We start from the raw sequence: 17979 nt of genomic DNA, 5'->3' as shown, positions 1-17979 counted from the left end.
CTTATATTCACCCCAGCACTTAGAACAGTGTCTGGCACAAAGTAAGTGCTTAACAAATACCATCATCATCATCATTATTATTATTATTATTAGAACATTGCCTGCACATAGCAAGCACTTAAATATCACAATTATTACAATTATTATTATTACTTGGATCTACCCAGTACTAAGTACAGTGCCTCGCACATAGTAAGTGCTTAACAAATACCATAAAAAAAATACACCTGAGAGGGATACAAGGGATGAAATATTGGGGGCTGCTCCAGAGACCGCGGAGCCTGGATTCACAGGACCGGGAAGAAAGCTCAAATCCCAGCTCTGCTACTTGGCAGCTGTGTGACTGTGGGCAAGTCACTTAACTTCTCTGTACCTCAGTTACCTCATCTGTAAAATGGGGATTGACTGTGAGCCTCACGTGGGCCAACCTGATTACCCTGTATCTATCCCAGCACTTACAACGGTGCATTGCACATAGTAAGCGCTTAACAAATACCAACATTATTATTATTAAGGCAAGAGTTGGCCAAAAAGCAAGGCAGCAGTAACAAGCCAAGCAGGCCAACCGCCACGTGAGGCAAGGAAACGGGTCCAGGACCGAGGCATCTAGCCTGTAAGCTCGCTGTGGGCAAGGAACACTTCTGCTAATTCTGCAGTACTGTACTCTCACGAGCGCTCCGTACAGTGCTCTGCACCTAGTAAGCTGATTGATTGATGATCCGGTCCTCGGGATGGTCCCACCCACACGTCCTGCCCGCTCCAACATGACAGCGGTCACCACAAGGCCCTGCCCTTTCCAGGAGTGTGGCGGGCACATGTGGCTTGAACAGGGGACTGAGCGCATCACTTGTTTCAGAAAAGAAAAAAAAAATACTGGAGTGAGAGGGGGAAGCGCTCAATAAATGAATGAATGAAAGTAGTGGGCTAATTTGGAGGGCAGGAGGGTGGGGAAAACTGATCAAAGAAGGAAGAGCAGTAAAGTTGGCAGGAGTGGGGAGGGAATTGAGTTGCCTGTAGCGACCGAAGATAACATCAAGGACGGGGTTTATGAATTCTGGGGCACATCAACAAAGAGTGCATGACACTCCTTCCCCATTGCCTTCAAACATATCCAACTATCTCCGATCCTTAAAAAAAACCCTCTTTGATCTCACAGCACCCTCCAATCATTGTCCCATATACCTCCAAACATTCTGTTCGAAACTCCTCTAGCTGCCTCCATTTCCTCCACAATCTGGTTTCCAACCCCTCCACTCAAACATTCAATCATATTTATTGAGCGCTTACTGTGTCCAGAGCACTGTACTAAGCGCTTGGTAGAGTACAGATAAACAGACACATTCCCTGCCCACAACGAGCTTACAGTCTAGAGAAACTGCCCAATGGTGTCCTTCATATCAAATTCAATGGCCTCTACCCCATCCTAATCCTCCCAGGCCGCTCAGCTGCCTTCAACACAATAAACCGCCCCCGTCTTCTAAAAAAACATTATCTAACCTTGGCTTCACTGACACTATCGCTGACACTGGTTTTCCTCCTCTGTCTTTGGCCGCTCCTCAGTCCCTTGCATCAGCTGCTCCTCTGCCTCCCACCCCCTAACCCTCACGGTTCAGTTCTGGATCCATTTCTATTCTCCATCTACACCCACTCCCTTGGAAAACTCATTTGTTCCCAAGACTTCAACTACCATCTCTATGCGGATGATTCCCAGATCTACCTCTCCAGCTCTGACCTCTCTCCTCTAGAGACTCACATTTCCTCCAGACTCCAGGACATCTGTACTTGGATATCCTACCAACATCTCAAACTTAACATGTCCAAAATAGAACTCATCTTCCCACCCAAACTTTCCCACTTTCCCCAGACTTTCCTATCACCGTAGACAATTCCACTACCCTCCCTTTATCACCCTGTCATCATCCTAGACTCATTCAACCCACATCTTCAATCTGATACCAAATCTTATAGGTTCTACCTTCACAACACCTCTTCCTCTCCATCCAAACTGCCACCACACTGGCCTAAGGACGAATAATATTTCTCCTCGACTTATAATAATAATAATAATGTTGGTATTTGTTAAGCGCTTACTATGTGCCGAGCACTGTTCTAAGCACTGGGGTAGACACAGGGGAATCAGGATGTCCCACGTGGGGCTCACATTCTTCATCCCCGTTTTACAGATGAGGTAACTGAGGCACAGAGAAGTTAAGTGACTTGCCCAAAGTCACATAGTTGGCAAGCGGCAGAGCAGGGATTAGAATCTATGACCTTTGACTTCCAGGCCCAGGCTCTTTCCATTGAGCCACGCTGCTTCTCTAAGCTCACCCTTAATAACCTGCATTACCCCTCACATTTCCAAGTGGCCGCAAATGCTCCTGGAGCAAAAATACTCCTGGGCTCTCATGATGAGCACTCAGGATCCTTGAATTCGGCTTCTCCACAAACCCACCGGCACAAATCCCACTCTGGGTGGTGACCAGCCAGGCCCTGAGGCCACCATTCCCAACCAGAGGACTAGAGCCTGAAGGAAATAGTCAACCCACAGAGGTTGCAGTCAGTATGGGCTGGTGGACCAAGGATGGCCTGTGAGTCAGAAGGACTTGGGTTCTAATCCTGACTCTGCCAATTGCTTGCTAGGTGACCTTGGGCAAGTCATTTAATTTCCCTGGGCCTCAGTTTCCTCAACTGTAATATGAGGTATCTGTTCTCCCCCCCCCCACCCCGTATAGATTGGGCACCCCATGTGGGATAGGGATGGTGTTCAACCTAATTAACAGTGCATCATTCATTCATTCATTCATTCATTCAGCTGCCAAGCCAGCAAATCCCTCAGGAGTCAGACAGGCATGCCCTACAGGACGACATTCACATCCTGTGAAAACAGAGAAGCAGTGTGGCCTAGTTGAAAGAAGCCTGTTTGTCAGGTGATGTCAGTTTTAGCCCTGGCTCTGCCGCTTGCTGGTTTCTTTGGGCAAGTTGTTTAAATTCTCTGTCCTTCAGTTTCCTCATCTGCTGAAAGGGAATTAAATACCTGTTCTCCCTCCCCCTTAGACCACACATCCATTAGGGACAGGGACTGTGTCTGAGCTGAATATTTTGTTTCCCCCCAGCACTTAGCACAACGTTTGGCACATAGTAAGTACTTAGCAAATGCCACAATTATTATTGATATGAATAATAATCGTAATGGTGATAATAAAGATAATAATATTTAAAAGGTTGCATCATGAGATACAATTTCCCTTAGGCTTCCGTGTTGTAAATAAAGATCCTTTCCAGGACATCTGGAAAAGTAATATCAAATTCCTTCACAAGCTTATATACTGCAATGATGAACATCACTAAATTATTTTTCAATCTTTATTAAAGTAATTCAAAGCATAATAGCACAATTTTAACTAAATGAGGAACTGAAATATAATTATGCATCTTTGCGGGAGATTTAGGAAGCAGCAGCTTTTTCTGCCGTCTGTGGGAGTGGTTTTTCAACTTCATTGAAAACTGGGACCATTTTAGCTTGAAAAAGCAGCCTTCTTTTCTTCCTAAAAATCTCATAGCTGGCAATCTCTTAAGAACATCTGCACCCCTCTGAACTTTTGTCTCCATAAGGGTCATCTTCTTTATATTTATAAATTCATCTGCTTTCTTGAAAAAGAAAATTTTTAACTGATGGTAGGAAAACCAGAACTATTACTTCATCTATTTTGGCACTTTAAACGTTCCATTAGATTTGCAGAATCAGACATAATTAAATGGCTGGCGCCTGCATCACCCATTTCTAAATTAAGTAGCCTCCCCAGTTCAATAACTCCTTTGGTTTTCTGCTCAGGGAGTCTCCTCAGCACCTTGAAAATCTGACACCGGCTGTGGGTCTAAGTTTCCTCCAGGAATCCTTCGCTGGTGATTGCTTAATCGTCTACCCTGTAGACTATAAGTTTCTTGTCAATCAATCATATTTATTGAGCACTTACAGATGAGGAAACTGTGGCACAGAGGAAGAGAAGTGACTTGCTCAAGGACACACAGCAGACAAGTGGCAAAGCTGGGATTAGAACTCATGACCTTCTGACTCCCAGGCCTGTGCTCTATCCACTACAAGATGCTGTTTCTCACTCCAGACTGTGAGCTCATGCTGGGCAGGGAATGTCACCATTTATTGTTGTATTGTACTTTCCCAAGTGCTTAGTACAGTGCTCTGCACACAGTAAGCACTCAGTAAGTATGACTGAATGAACGAATCTAAGGGGCATTAGCATCACCTGTACCTAAGCCTGCCTCTTCATCAGGCCCAGCTCCCTGCCCAAACCTAGAATTTGGGGAAGATTTCCCGGGAGATGGGCCGACATGCTCTCCTGGGACACTGTTGGGAGCGATGCCAGTAGCGAGGAGCAAGGTTCACACTCCTCTGAGGGAAATCAGAGGCAGCCTGCCCACGCTGCATGGCCTCAGTTTCCCCATTACGTTGTCCCTCAGTTTCTGTGAAGTCCAGAAATCTCACTTTAACCCTAAGAGGGGTGGGTCTTTCCTCTCGATCCTGTCTGGTGATCAAGCTGGGAATACTCCCAGCTCCCTTGAAAAACTCATCTAACCCATGGTGGCAGTGTGTTTGCTTGTGTTTGTGTGTGTGTGGAGAGTGAAGGGAGATAGTAGCTTGAGTACTGTAGGGTCACGGACGTTTTGCAGCCTTTGTGGCCACTGCCTGGGTGACAGGCTCCCCTAGACAGCCCAATCAACCAATCGACTGTATTTATAGAGTGTTTACTGTGTACAGAGCACTGTATTAATCACTTGGAAGAGTACAATATAAAAGACACATTCCCTGCCCACAGCGAGCTTTCAGTCTAGAGGACGAGCTTACAGTCTTCCTCTTTATCGCTCAGGCTTCAACCAGTTCCCAGCTCAGCCCAGCGGAGTGAAGTGTGGCTCATTTTTCATCCCATGCCCAGCACAGCTCTAAACTCTGTCATTTGTTTTCTGCTCGCCTCATTATATTTTTGTGTTACCTGGGGGCCTAGGAGATGTCCTCTTTCCCTGCCACACGTTTCTTCCTGGGCTCCCCGCCTCCTCTCAGGCACCACTGTCGCAAGGGTGAGGAGAGAGTGGGAGGCATACAGTGGAAGCAATCCAGGCTCTTGACCAGGAGTTTCCACAGCACTGTCCGCGTCTGCTCCAGCCCACGCCTGCTCTAGCCCAAGCCCGCTTTCGCCCATGCTCGACCAGGTCCATGCCCATGCCCGCTCCCACCCTCACCCGCTCCCGCCAACTCTCACTCCCAACGACACATGTTCCTGACCAGGCCCGCTCCCAACCCACCGCCGCTCCAAAAATCCAGGGCATATGGACAGAGTCTTCCATCTGGAAAAACGTTGCAAAAAGTTAATTTTCAGAGAACACCATGGGCTGGAAAATAGTTCCAGAGGTTATTTTTAGCCTGTGAGCCCATGATGGGCAGGGATTGTTTCTATCTGTTGCTGAACTGTACTTCCCAAGCACTTAGTACAGTGCTCTGCGCACAGTAAGCGCTCAATAAATACAACTGAACGAATGAATTTCATCCTCCCCCTCCCATCTCTGAGCAGGATCACTCATTCTTGGAATTTTCTTAATTGTTCCCTTGCACAAGGGGGACCTAGAGCTAGATCTGTGGGTTTTTTTCTTTTTTAATGGTATTTGTTAAACGCTTACTATGTAATAATAATGATGATGATGGCATTTGTTAAGCACTTACTATGTGCAAAGCACTGTTCTAAGCGTATTAAACAATGTTCTAAGTGCTGGGGTAGATACAAGTTAGTTGGGTTGGACATAGTCCCTGTCCCTTATGGGGCTCACAGTCTAAGTCTCCGGGATCTAATTTACTTGGCTTGTCCCTGAGGAGTGGAACCTGAAACTCTTCCCCCGGAGACAGTCGGACATCGGCTAGTTCGACCCAAACCCCCCAGGTCTGCTAACAATAGCAGGGCCTTGCACGTTCCTAACCAGGCCCTCTGAGAACACCCTTCTGGCTCCTTTAGTAACTCCAGACTTGTCAATGCATTGTTACTCTCCCAAGACTCAGTACAGCGCTTTGCACTCAATAAACACGATTGAATGAATGAATGAATCCAGACCCCAAAGCAATGATAATAATAATAATTTTGGTATTTACTAAGTGCTTACTATGAGCAAGGCACTGAACTAAGCAGTGGGGTAGGTACAAGCAAATCGGGTTGGACACACTCCCTGTCCCACAAGGGGCTCACAGTCTCAATCCCCATTTTACAGATAAGGTAACTGAGTCCTAGAGAGGTGAAATGACTTGCCAAAGGTCACATAGCAGACAAGTAGCAGAGCCGGGATCAGAACCCATGATCTTCTGACTTCCAGGCCTGTGCTCTATCCACTAGGCAATGCTAATGGGTCCCTGTGGTTGTTCCTTCACTCACCTGGCTGCCAGGATGAGTTTGGCCCTTGGTGGGTGAGGGGTGAGGCCATGCTGAGGCAGTGAGGCAGCTGCCTCAAGACCCGTGGGCTTCAGTGGGCCTATCTGTAGTGGCCCAAGTCCACTCCCTGGGAGGAGCGAACTCTGAATAATCCTCATTAGTGTCACTTGCCAATGTTCTGGGCTCTGCCCCGAACTACAACTCCTAGAAGCCTTTTTAGTTCCCCACCTCAGGCCTTTTGTTTGTTGCAACAAAAGTAGTCACCTCAGGGTTCCCAAACCCTAGTCCTTCAGGCTTCACCAAAACTTTGACTCTACCCAAACATGCCAGGTTTTCTATTTTTCTTTCCAAATTAATTTTTACAATACTGACCTAAGGATAAAAGAGAGTTCCTGACAAGTAAGACCTAATAGTGTAGGAAGAGGCCCAGAACCCTGCCCTGTGACCTGGAAGAAGGCGGGTGGTCCCTGCCTCTCATGTGTTTATGTTTTGTAGGGAAAATTGTCATTATTAATAATAGTAATAATACTAATGATAATAATTATGGTGTATGCTAAGCACTTACTATGTGCTAAGCACTGGGGTGGATACAAGCAAATTGGGTCAGAGACAGTACCTGTGGGGTCAAGGGTTTTGGGGTTTTTTTTAAGAATAGGGGATACATAAGTGTGTTTGAAAGAAGTGGGGAAGAAGCTGTTGGAAAATGAATGGTTGAAGTTGGCAGTCAAGGAGGTAAGAAGGGAAGAGTCACGTTATCATCATCATCATAAGGTGTCATCATCATCAATGGTATTTATTAAGCACTTAATATGTTCAGAGCATGGTATTAAGTGCTTGGGAAAGTACAATACAACAAAGGTATGAAAGAAGTGGGTGAGAAGCACAGGTGGATGGGGTAGATTTTGAGATGAGGGGAGAGATCTCTTTGGGATATACCGCAAGGAATGTAGGAAGAGTCAGAGAGAGTGGAGGAGGAAGGGGGTGCTTAGTACAATGCTCTGTGTATACTGAGCACTCAATAAATGCCAGTGATTGATTGGTTGCCTTCATACTCTCTTCTCCTTGTCAGTCATATCCTTGCTGGGAACAAGTGCAACGAACAAATACGGGCAGGGTTGCAGCACACTGAAGTGCACATCAAGATTTCCTATATATAGGTACCATTCACGGCTAAAATGACCACAGCATAAAGCCGGTGAGACACAGCATGGTCTAGTGGATAGAGCACCGGCCGGGGCATCAGAAGAATCTGGGTTCTGATCCTGGCTTCTCCACTTGTCTGCTGTGTGATCTTGGGAAAGTCACTTCACTTCTCTGGGCCTTCAGTAATTTCACCTGTAAAATGGGGATTAAGGCTGTGAGCCCCATTTGGAGTGGGGACCAGGTCCAGTCCGATTTGCTTGTACCCACCCCAGCGCTTAGTACAGTACCTGGAACACAGTAAACGCTTCCGAATACTACTCAAAAAAACAAAACATTCAGGCTGGTGTGCACAAGCTCTGCCCAGCTCTGCTAACTACTCCCTGCCCTCGTGCAAGCTGTCCAGTCCCAGTGTGAGCACATGAGAGGGTGAAAGACAGAGGTACTCACCACTGCTGAACCTCCTTTTCGGTAACTGTAGGAGAGAAAACAAGAAAACACAAGTGTTAAACTTCAGAAAGTTGTGGAGGGGGAGAGGATAAACCACACTCCAAATCTCCCAGTTGCATTGCATTTTGCGACCCCTTCTTGGATCCCTAAATTTTATCTTCTCCTCCTTCCAGTCTGGCTGGGATTCAAGTGAATTCTGAACAAGAACATGTTTCCCTAATGAACTATTCAAATCAGGCTCCCTCCCAAGACAATCAGGTATTTTACCTCTCTTTGTTGGGCCCCAGCTGGCTGAAAACATCATTATCACTGAAGTATCAACAAAATTAAAGTGGAAAAACTGCCTTCCCTCCAGCTCATTCACCTACTTTCCGAATACGGCAGCGCTGATTTTTAAAATGCATCTGCGCTTCTGTCTCCCCCAGTGCCTGTTGGAACCCCACACTCAGCCCTTCATTTTCTCTTCCCGCACATTCAAGCTCTCTGGAGATCTTCTGCTTGCTCTTGTCTTCCCAAACCTTCTGATGCCGCTTTATTTCTCATCTCTCTGGGCTCCTTATGCATCCTAAAGTCTTTCTCTCTTTCTCTCTCTCACACACACACACAGCCTCAAAGTTTGGAGCGAGTGGCCTAACTCTCAATCTGTATTGAGTTTGGGATTTCAGGAGGGAGGGATGATTTAGTAAAGTCCCAAGTGCTTAGTACAGTGTTCTGTACAGAGTAAGTGCTCAATAAATACCAGTGATTGAGGCTGGTAGCTGGCCAGAAGTCACCCTGAAGGAGCACAGATGGGAATCGGTCAATCAATTGCATTTATGGAGAGCTTACTTTGTGCAGGGCACTGTACTAAGCACTTGGGAGAGTACAATATCGCAGAGTTGGTCGATAGGTTGCTTGCCCACCCTGAGAATTAAAGTCTAGAAGGGAAGTCAGACATTAATGTAAATAAATTATGGATATGTACACAGGTGCTAAAGGGCTGAGAGAGGGGTGAATTAAGGGTGCAAATCTAAGTGCAAGGGTGAGGCCTAGGGGAGTGGAAGAAGGGGAAATGAGGGCTTAGTTAGGGAAGGCCTCTTGGAGAAGATGTGCCATCGATAAGGCTTTGAAGGAGGGAGAGTAATTATCTGTAATTACACGGAGCCTGCTTGAGAAATGTTACTTCCATTCCAAGAAGACCCTCTCGAGGCTTTTTATGAGGGTTCCAATGGATCTCTTCCCTCCCCTCTGTGGCGTGACCTTCCTTGGATCACCTGAGGCTGGTCACCAATTTGCTTGTATCCACCCCAGTGCTTAGCACATAGTAAGTGCTTAGCATACACCATAATTATCATTAGTATTATTACTATTAATAATAATGACAATTTTCCCTACAAAACATAAACACATGAGAGGCAGGGACCACCCGACTTCTTCCAGGTCACAGGGCAGGGTTCTGGGCCTCTTCCTACACTATTAGGTCTTACTTATCAGGAACTCTCTTTTATCCTTAGGTCAGTATTTGATGCCTTTGTAAAAATTAATTGGGAAATAAAAATAGAAAACCTGGCATGTTTGGATAGAGTCAAAGTTTTGGTGAAGCCTGAAAGACTAGGGTTTGGGAACCCTGAGGTGACTACTTTTGTTGCAACAAACAAAAGGCCTGAGGTGGGGAACTAAAAAGGCTTCTAGGAGTTGTAGTTCGGGGCAGAGCCCAGAGCCATCCCCACAGCACTGTACTCGTCCGCTCAACTGTATATATTTTTGTTACCCTATTTATTTTGTTAATGAATTGTACATCGCCTTGATTCTATTTAGTTGCCATTGTTTTTACGAGATGTTCTTCCCCTTGACTCTATTTATTGCCATTGTTCTTGTCTGTCCGTCTCCCCCGATTAGACTGTAAGCCCGTCAAACGGCAGGGACTGTCTCTATCTGTTACCCATTTGTACATTCCAAGCGCTTAGTACAGTGCTCTGCACATAGTAAGGGCTCAATAAATACTATTGAATGAATGAATGAAAGTGACACTAATGAGGATTATCCAGAGTTCGCTCTTCCTAGAGAGTGGACTTGGGCCACTACAGATAGGCCCACTGAAGCCCACGGGTCTTGGGGCAGCTGCCTCACTGCCTCAGCATGGCCTCACCCCTCACCCACAAAGGGCCAAACCCATCCTGGCAGCCAGGTGGGTGAAGGAACAACCACAGGGACCCATTAGCATTGCCTAGTGGATAAAGCACAGGCCTGGAAGTCAGAAGATCATGGGTTCTGATCCCGGCTCTGCTACTTGTCTGCTATGTGACCTTTGGCAAGTCATTTCACCTCTCTAGGACTCAGTTACCTCATCTGTAAAATGGGGATTGAGACTGTGAGCCCCTTGTGGGACAGGGAGTGTGTCCGACCCGATTTGCTTGTACCTACCCCACTGCTTAGTTCAGTGCCTTGCACATAGTAAGCGCTTAGCAAATACCAAAATTATCATTATTATAAGCCAAGATCTGGAGGAGATGGGCTGAGGACTTTGGTTTTTGTCTTTTTCATTCCATGGCAATTGTTAAGTGCTTACTATGTGTCAAGCATTGTTCTAAGCAGTGAGGTAGGTAGAGATGCAGCATGGTGTAGTGGGTAGAGCACACACCTGGGAGTCAGAGGTCATGGGTTCTAATACCGGCTCTGCCGGTTGAATGCGTGTGACCTTGGGCAAGTCCCTTCACTTCCCTGGGCCTCAGTTACCTCATCAGTAAAGAAGTGAGACTGTGAACACCATGTGGGACAGGGACTGTGTCCAACCCAATTTGCTTGTATCCACCCCAGCGCTTAGTATAGTGCTTGGAAAATAGGAAACACTTAAATACCATAATTATTAATTATTATTATTACAAGTTTATCAGGTCAGACACAGTCCCTATCCCACATGGAGCTCACAGTCTAAGTAGTAGGGAGTAGGATGTAACCCCATTTTACAGTTGAGGAAACTGAGGCACAGAGAAGCTTAGTGACTTGCCTAAGGTCACCCAGCAAACAACTGGCAGACCCAGGATCAGAACCCAGGTCCTCTGATTGCTAGGCCGGCGCTTTTTCCAGTAGGCCACGCTGCTTCTCTTTTCCATAGAAATTTTCAGCCAGGCCACAGTACCAAGCTTAAAAACTCGATTTGTGGGGTAGCACTCTCCCATTCTGTGGATTTGTCAAACAGTTATTTTCAAATCCTGAAAGCTGGAGGGAGACCTGGGCTTTCCCTGCTGCTCTGAAACATCAGCTGTCCTGACCTGCTCAGTCCCAGGGAGCTAATGTAGGAAAGCATCGTAACTCAATCAGAAGTCTGAGCCACTGCAAGTCTCTCAGCAGGGCAGGAGACTCTCAGCACTGATGGATTGCTGCTTGGCAGTCACCTACTGGGATTTGAGTGAGGCATCTTTTAAATAACCACCACTGCTTGTTTGCACTGAACTATTATTAATGATTACAGAGGCTCTTCTAAATCCAGAGCTGCAGATGTGTGTCACACACACACACAGAAACACATACAGACACCCCCCCCCCACCCTACCCCGAAGGCTTCTGTGACATTAATAATAACTTTGGCTGAGAAACAGCTCTCATTCTCTTGCCAGGGAGATTTCTCTCCCATATTCCGCACGACCCAAATATCCTCTACTGCTTTCCCCCTCCGCCCCCTGACCCCCAAGGATTTACATCAAGAGCTTCCTCCCTGCAGCAAATGGGGGACTTTCTAGAAAGTGGCTCAGTGGGGAGCTCCACCTTGCTGGAATTCTCAGAGCAGGAAGCTTCGACCTCAAGGAGAGGGAAAGGTTTCGAAGTGCTCAGACCTGAGCCCAAGGCCTCTCCATGGGAGTGGGACTGACAGCGTGAGAGAGGGTGAGCAAATGCCATCAACAGCCGCCCTCTGTCAGTTAATGACACGAGTTTCTCTGGCTCCCTCCATCCTTAGTGCTTGGGATACACCTAGCAGAGCGGAGCGGATCCCACCAAGTTACCCTCGACCAGCCAAACCTAGCCATGGAGCACTTAATGAGTGCAGAGCATTATACTAAGCGCTAGGGAGAGTACAATATAACAACAGACACATTCCCCTGCCCACAACGAGCTTCCAGTTGTTGCTCGATTCTTCTCACAGCTCCTGAACTAGCTGGTAATTTCTTCAACTTCCCTGCTTTTCCTTCCCCCAGCATCTGCCCTCCTGAGGAGTGCTCTGTCTGGCAAGAATGAGAAATCCATCCGGCGAGAACGAGAACTCTATCGGGCAAAAATACCGCATAAGGAAAGGGATGGGGAGGGTACTGCCTACAAAAAAATGCCCATTCACAAACAAGCCCCTAGCTGGGGCTCGCCTGAAGCCAGTCCCAGCAGAACGGGCTTTTGCCACAGGAGAGGTGCTGGGCCACAGTGCGAAGACCCAGAAAATGGGGCTGAGGGGGTTGGACAAAGGAAACAATGGATCTATTCTCCAGGGAAGGGGGGGACTTTACTCTGGGGCTTTCACCCACCTGCACACGTTCCCCCACTTATTCATCATTTCCACCCCACTTCAATTCTGAATCAAAAATGCAATAGGTAAAATGGGTGAGGTGGGTGAGGATAAGAAGACAGAGCAAAGACCTGTCCTTGTGCACGAGGTCGATAAAAATGGAGACTCAAGGTGCCTGAGCAGATGCCAATTACCTAGGGTGGCAAGGCTGCAAATGGAATCAATCAATCCATCATATTTATTGAGCACTTACTGTGTGCAGAGTACTGTACTAAGCTTTTGGGAGAGTACAATACAACACTAAACAGGCACATTCCCTGCCCACAACGAGCTTACAGTCTAGATGGGGGGAGAAAGACGTCAGTACAAATAAATAAAATGACAGATAAATACATAAGAGCTGTGGGGCTGGGAGGTGGGGAAAGCAAAGAGAACAAGTCAGGATGAAGGAAATGGGAGATGAGGAAAGGCTTCTCTAACCTCCCCCAGTAAATCTAGGGGCTCAGAACTGGCCTCTCATCTACAGTCCCACCTATACTTGATCCTCAACAATGCTGAAATCCGGCATCACTGTACATCGTTCACTCCGGCTCTCGGTCCCTGGGCCTCTTGCAAGCTCCTCAACCCTGCTGACTAACTCCAGGGACCTCAAAGATGTAATAATAATGTTGGTATTTGTTAAGCGCTTACTACGTGCAGAGAACTGTTCTAAGCGCTGGGGTAGACACAGGGGAATCAGGTTGTCCCACATGGGGCTCACAGTCTTACTCTTAATCCCCATTTTACAGATGAGGTAACTGAGGCACAGAGAAGTTAAGTGACTTGCCCAAAGTCACACAGCTGACAAATGACAAGTGGCAGAGCTGGGATTCGAACTCATGACCTCTGACTCCCAAGCCCGGGCTCTTTCCACTGAGCCACGCTGCTTCTCAATAATCCCAGGCTGGAAGGGTCCTGGATTGGGGTTAGAGAGGTGGCGCAGGAGAGAACAGAGTGCAGGGAAGCTGAGCTGGTGGAGGGGGCTGACTGGAAAGCAGGGTAGCTAGTGGAAAGAGCCTCGGCCTGGAAGTCAAAAGACCTGGGTTCTAATTCCAGCTGCTGTGTGACCTTATGCAAGTCTATTAATTTTCCTATTCCTCAGTTTCCTCATTTGCAAAATGGGGATTTAGCACCTGTTCTCCCTCCTACTTAGACGTGAGCCCCAAGTGGAACCCGATTATCGTGTATCAACCCCAGCTCTTAGCACGTAACAAATACCACAGTTATTATTATTACTTTCCAGCCAGAACTCAGACCATTTTGGGCTCTAATTCTACCCTGGGCGAGCCTACTAAACTCCTTAGACTATCTTCTGGGCTTCTGGCAGTCTATTTGTTTCTGTGGTGGCTTCCTTCACCCCACGGAGTGTGGCAGGGTCACTAATAAAAGCGGCCAGACAGCTGGTAGCAAATAAAAAGGAGCCTAAAAGGCTCTTTCCTGAGAAGGCACCCAGCAGTGGAACTCACCATCTGTGGGTGAGTGGCAGCAGCTGGCAACTCATTGAATGAAATCCTCCATCACACGCTAACATCTGGTATCCAAACTTGAGGGTGACATTGGCAAGCATGCCAGCCTCCTGGCCCATTCCCTTAAGTGAGAGCTTCTCGCCGTTCCTGGGTACCCCGGCGACTCCTTCTCCAGCCCCCAGTCCCCCCTTCTTCTGCCCCCAACCCTCACCTCCACCAGACCCACTCCACCCAGCTCATTGGACCAGTCTAGCCAGAGCTTAGTGGATCCAGAGCAGAAGTGTGGTCTGGTGGAAAGAGCCCTGGCCTGAGAGTCCGAGGACCTGAGTCGCTTGTAGGGTGTGTGACCTTGAGCAAGTCACTTCGCTTCTCTGTGCCTCAGTTCCCTCATCTCCAAAATGAAAATTCAATACCAGTTTTTCCTCCTGCTTAGACTGTTAGCCCCGTGGGGAACCTGATTATCTTGTATCTACCACAGCACTTAGTACAGTTCCGGACACATGGTAAGCACTTAAGAAATGCCACAATTATCATTATTACTCAGACCTGGGGTCCGTTCTCTGTGAGGTCCAAGGAGTTGGTGGGAATGTGGAGATAGAAATGGAATATCCCCATTCTGTACTCTCCTCTCTGCCATTTCATGAGGGCAAGTGAGATTTGCCAGTGAAGAGCCTTGATTTCCTGGTATAAAGGGGCAGTCCTGGTTTTGAGCATCCTGGTTATTGTGTAGAGTGTGCTATGCTGTTCTTAGCCATAACCTCCAATCCTGACCCCTGGCTAGAGCATGGGCTCGAGAGTCAGAAGGACCTGTGTTTTAATCCGGGCTCCATCGCTTGTCTGCTGTGCGACTTTGGGCAAGTCACTTCACTGTGCCTCAGTAACCTCGTCTGTAAAATGGAGGCTAAAACTGTAAGCCCCATGTGGGAAAGGGACTGGGTCCAACCCAATTACCTTGTATCTACCCCAGCACTTAGAACAGTGTCTGGCACATAGTAAGCACTTCATAGTTACCGCAATTATTATAATCATTACTATTATTACCCCTCGAAAGAACAGCTCCTCCTTTTCCAGCCCCCTTTATTCACAGTACTCAGAGGATTTAACAGTGAAGGGAGAGAACTGTTCTTCCAGGCAGAGGCACAGACACACTGAGGTTATAGTAGCCCAAAGGGGTGAAGCCGCGGGCTTGCACAGAACCAGAATCCAGATCCATCTTCTCGGACCCCTGCTTCCTCCAAGCCGCCCTTCTCCAACCATGAAATGGCAGACTACCTTTCAGAGAACCAATGTGTCCTAGTAGTTAGAACATGGGCCTGGGTGTCAGAAGGACCTGGGTTCTAATCCTAGCTCCGCTACTTGTCTGCTGGTTGACCTTGGGCAAGTCGCTTCACTTCTCTGTGCCTCAGTTTCCTCATCGGCAAAATGGGGATTAAGACTGTGAGCCCAGTGTGGGACAGGGACTGTGTCAAACCTCTTAGCTTGTATCTACCCTAGCATTTAGTACAGTGCCTGGCACAGAGCAAGCACTTAACAAATGCCATGAGGGAAAAAAAAAAGGTCCCGATTGGAACAGGGGTGAAGGAGAGGAAAAGTTAATTCTCCTGGGGTAGTTTTAGCAAGTAAAAAGGGCTGGGCTAGATGGGGATGGGGACTCGGGAGAACTCTAGCATCTCCCTGAGAATCTCTCCACCAAACAATGAAGGTCCCTCTTTTTAGGATCCTGTCCATTCCTGGTCACTCCACCTTTACTCTCTGGTCCTGCCGAAGTGGATGGATCAGAAGCGGGAGGGTGAGGTTCCCAGTAGCTACAGTTGCATGAACTGTTTGTCCCATGCAGTGCTGGGAGGCAGGGATGGGTGTCCAATGCCTAAATGGGAACTCTGTGGGGAATGTCCATTGTTCCCCTCCCCAACTGGATCACAAAGCCTTCTTTCCAGAGATAACAATAATAAAAATAATAATGGCATTTGTTAAGCACTTCTTATGTGTCAAGCACTTTTCTAAACACTGAGGTAGATACAAGCTAATCAGGTTGGATGCAGTCCCTATCCCAGATGGGGCTCACAGTCTTAATTCCCGTTTAACAGTTGAGGTAACTGAGGCCCAGAGAAGTGAAGTGACTTGTCCCAGGTCACACAACAGACAGGTACGTGGCAGAGCCGGGATTAGAACCCAGGTCCTTCTGACTCCCAGGCCTGCGCTCTATCCTCTAGGCCATGCTGTTTCCCTGGTCTCTGAGCTCCGACACTGTATCACCTTTCCAGTGGGGGAGTTCCGCCCCTACTCACCCTCCCAACCTGCTTCCCGGAGCACTGCAAGTGAAGCGTGAAATGGACCCAGCTCCTTCCCGAGCTTGTCGCTTTACCCGGCTGCCAGCCTCCGGGAGAGTGACAGGAATCAATCTGGCTGCAGGGCCCAGGCAGGCATCCAACCATCTCTTCCAACCTACTGGGACCTGGTACCCGAGCAATGGGTGTTGCCAGAGGGAGACACCTTGCTTTCAGCCAAACCACCTTTCCAGCTGCGGATCACCTAGACTCCCAGGTTTTCACTTTCCACTCTTCTTTTTCCCCCAAGAATGGGTACAGTTTCTCGAAAACCCAGAGAAAATGGGAGGAAAAGCAGGGCCCAGGGAGTAGGACCCACTGCCATGCTCGGGCCACCAACGCGAGAACCAGGGCTGTGGATGGACAGCATGACTGCTCGGCTCCCAGGCGGGATGGTTTCAGCCAGAATGATCCGGTTGGTCTGTCTCCATCAGTGAGTCGACTGGATAACTAGCTGAGCTTGCCCTTCCCGACCCCATCACCCAGCCTGGGCGAGGCATCCGTGCAGGCCAGTTAGTACAAGGATAGCTCATGGCCTAGTGGATTAGAACAAGACCTCGGAGTCGGAAGATCATGGCTTCTAATCCCGGCTCTGCCACTTGCCTGCTGTGTGGGCTTGGGCAAGTCACTTCACTTCTCTGTGCCTCGGTTACCTCATCTGGAAAATGGGGATCAAGACTGTGAGTCCAACCCGATTTGTTTGCAACCACCCCAGCACTTAGGACAGTGCGTGGCACATAGTAAGCGCTTAATAAATACCATTATTCCTCTCAGACTGCTTTTCACGCTGGATCTCTGGGGAAAATTAGAAAAAACACAAATCGTACATTTTCTCAACCCTGGGAAAGTAGATTCGATATGAAAATGAAAGGTGCTATATATATTCTCATAATACCTCCAATTCATAAGGCTTCTTTCTTCCGAGCAGCCTTGAGCCCTGAACATTATCATCTCATTCATCTTCCTAACATCTCTGGGAGGTGGCAGGATCTATTCTCCTCACCAGGCCCACGCCCCTGGAAAAAACACCCTCCCTTCTCGTGCCCTCCTCCTGTCACACTCCCCTCCTGCTTTCTAATAGGGGTGGAAAGATTGGGGGGCTGAAATCCCAAGGCTTGGGGTCTCTAGAGCACCTCTCCCACAGCCTGCCCCTTTTCCCACCATACCCTCATTGTGGGCAGGGAACGTGTCTACCAACTCTGTTATACGGTGCTCTCCCAAGCTTTTAGTACAGTGCTCTGCACACAATAAGAGCTTAATAAATACAACTGATTTTATCAGTGGGGAGGGCAGCACCGGGGAATGCTCGTGGTCTATCTGGACTGCTCTCACCAGCCCTCAGCATGGCAACGTGCCCAGCTGTGCCCAGCAGCCAGCCACACAAGACGACAGGGATGACCTAGCGACTTCGGCCCCCTCCCCTGTACTAACTCCCAAAGCAACTCTCCTCCCCTCCGATGGATAAAATTCCAATTCTGGATGGCAGCCAGGGACTTATTCTTTGAGACCCAGTCCTGCCTCCCTATTAATCACACCTCCTGGTTCTGCACTAAGGTGCCCACCTCTCCCTTTTAAGCAACTCTTGTGAGGCAAGTAGACTATGCCAGTGAGAATCCTCAGAGCCCTGCGTATGAGTTGAGAGTCTAATAGCAGTTTCTTCA

General features: G+C 47.9%; 1 protein-coding gene across 1 annotated transcript in view; it reads right to left on the bottom strand.

The window, feature by feature from the left end:
• Positions 1–17979, bottom strand: part of NCS1 (neuronal calcium sensor 1) — a 94446-nt gene that overhangs the window by 35638 nt on the left and 40829 nt on the right. The window contains exon 3 of the mRNA XM_039911769.1: positions 8016–8040. Coding sequence (XP_039767703.1) covers positions 8016–8040 — 25 coding nt within the window. The remainder of the gene's footprint in view (positions 1–8015; positions 8041–17979) is intronic.

Source organism: Ornithorhynchus anatinus, chromosome 4 (genome assembly GCF_004115215.2).
Source record: "Ornithorhynchus anatinus isolate Pmale09 chromosome 4, mOrnAna1.pri.v4, whole genome shotgun sequence".
NCBI classification, from domain to species: Eukaryota; Metazoa; Chordata; class Mammalia; order Monotremata; family Ornithorhynchidae; genus Ornithorhynchus; species Ornithorhynchus anatinus.
The sequence above is the reverse complement of the archived record's forward strand: the minus strand, read 5'-3'. Positions and strand labels throughout refer to the sequence as shown.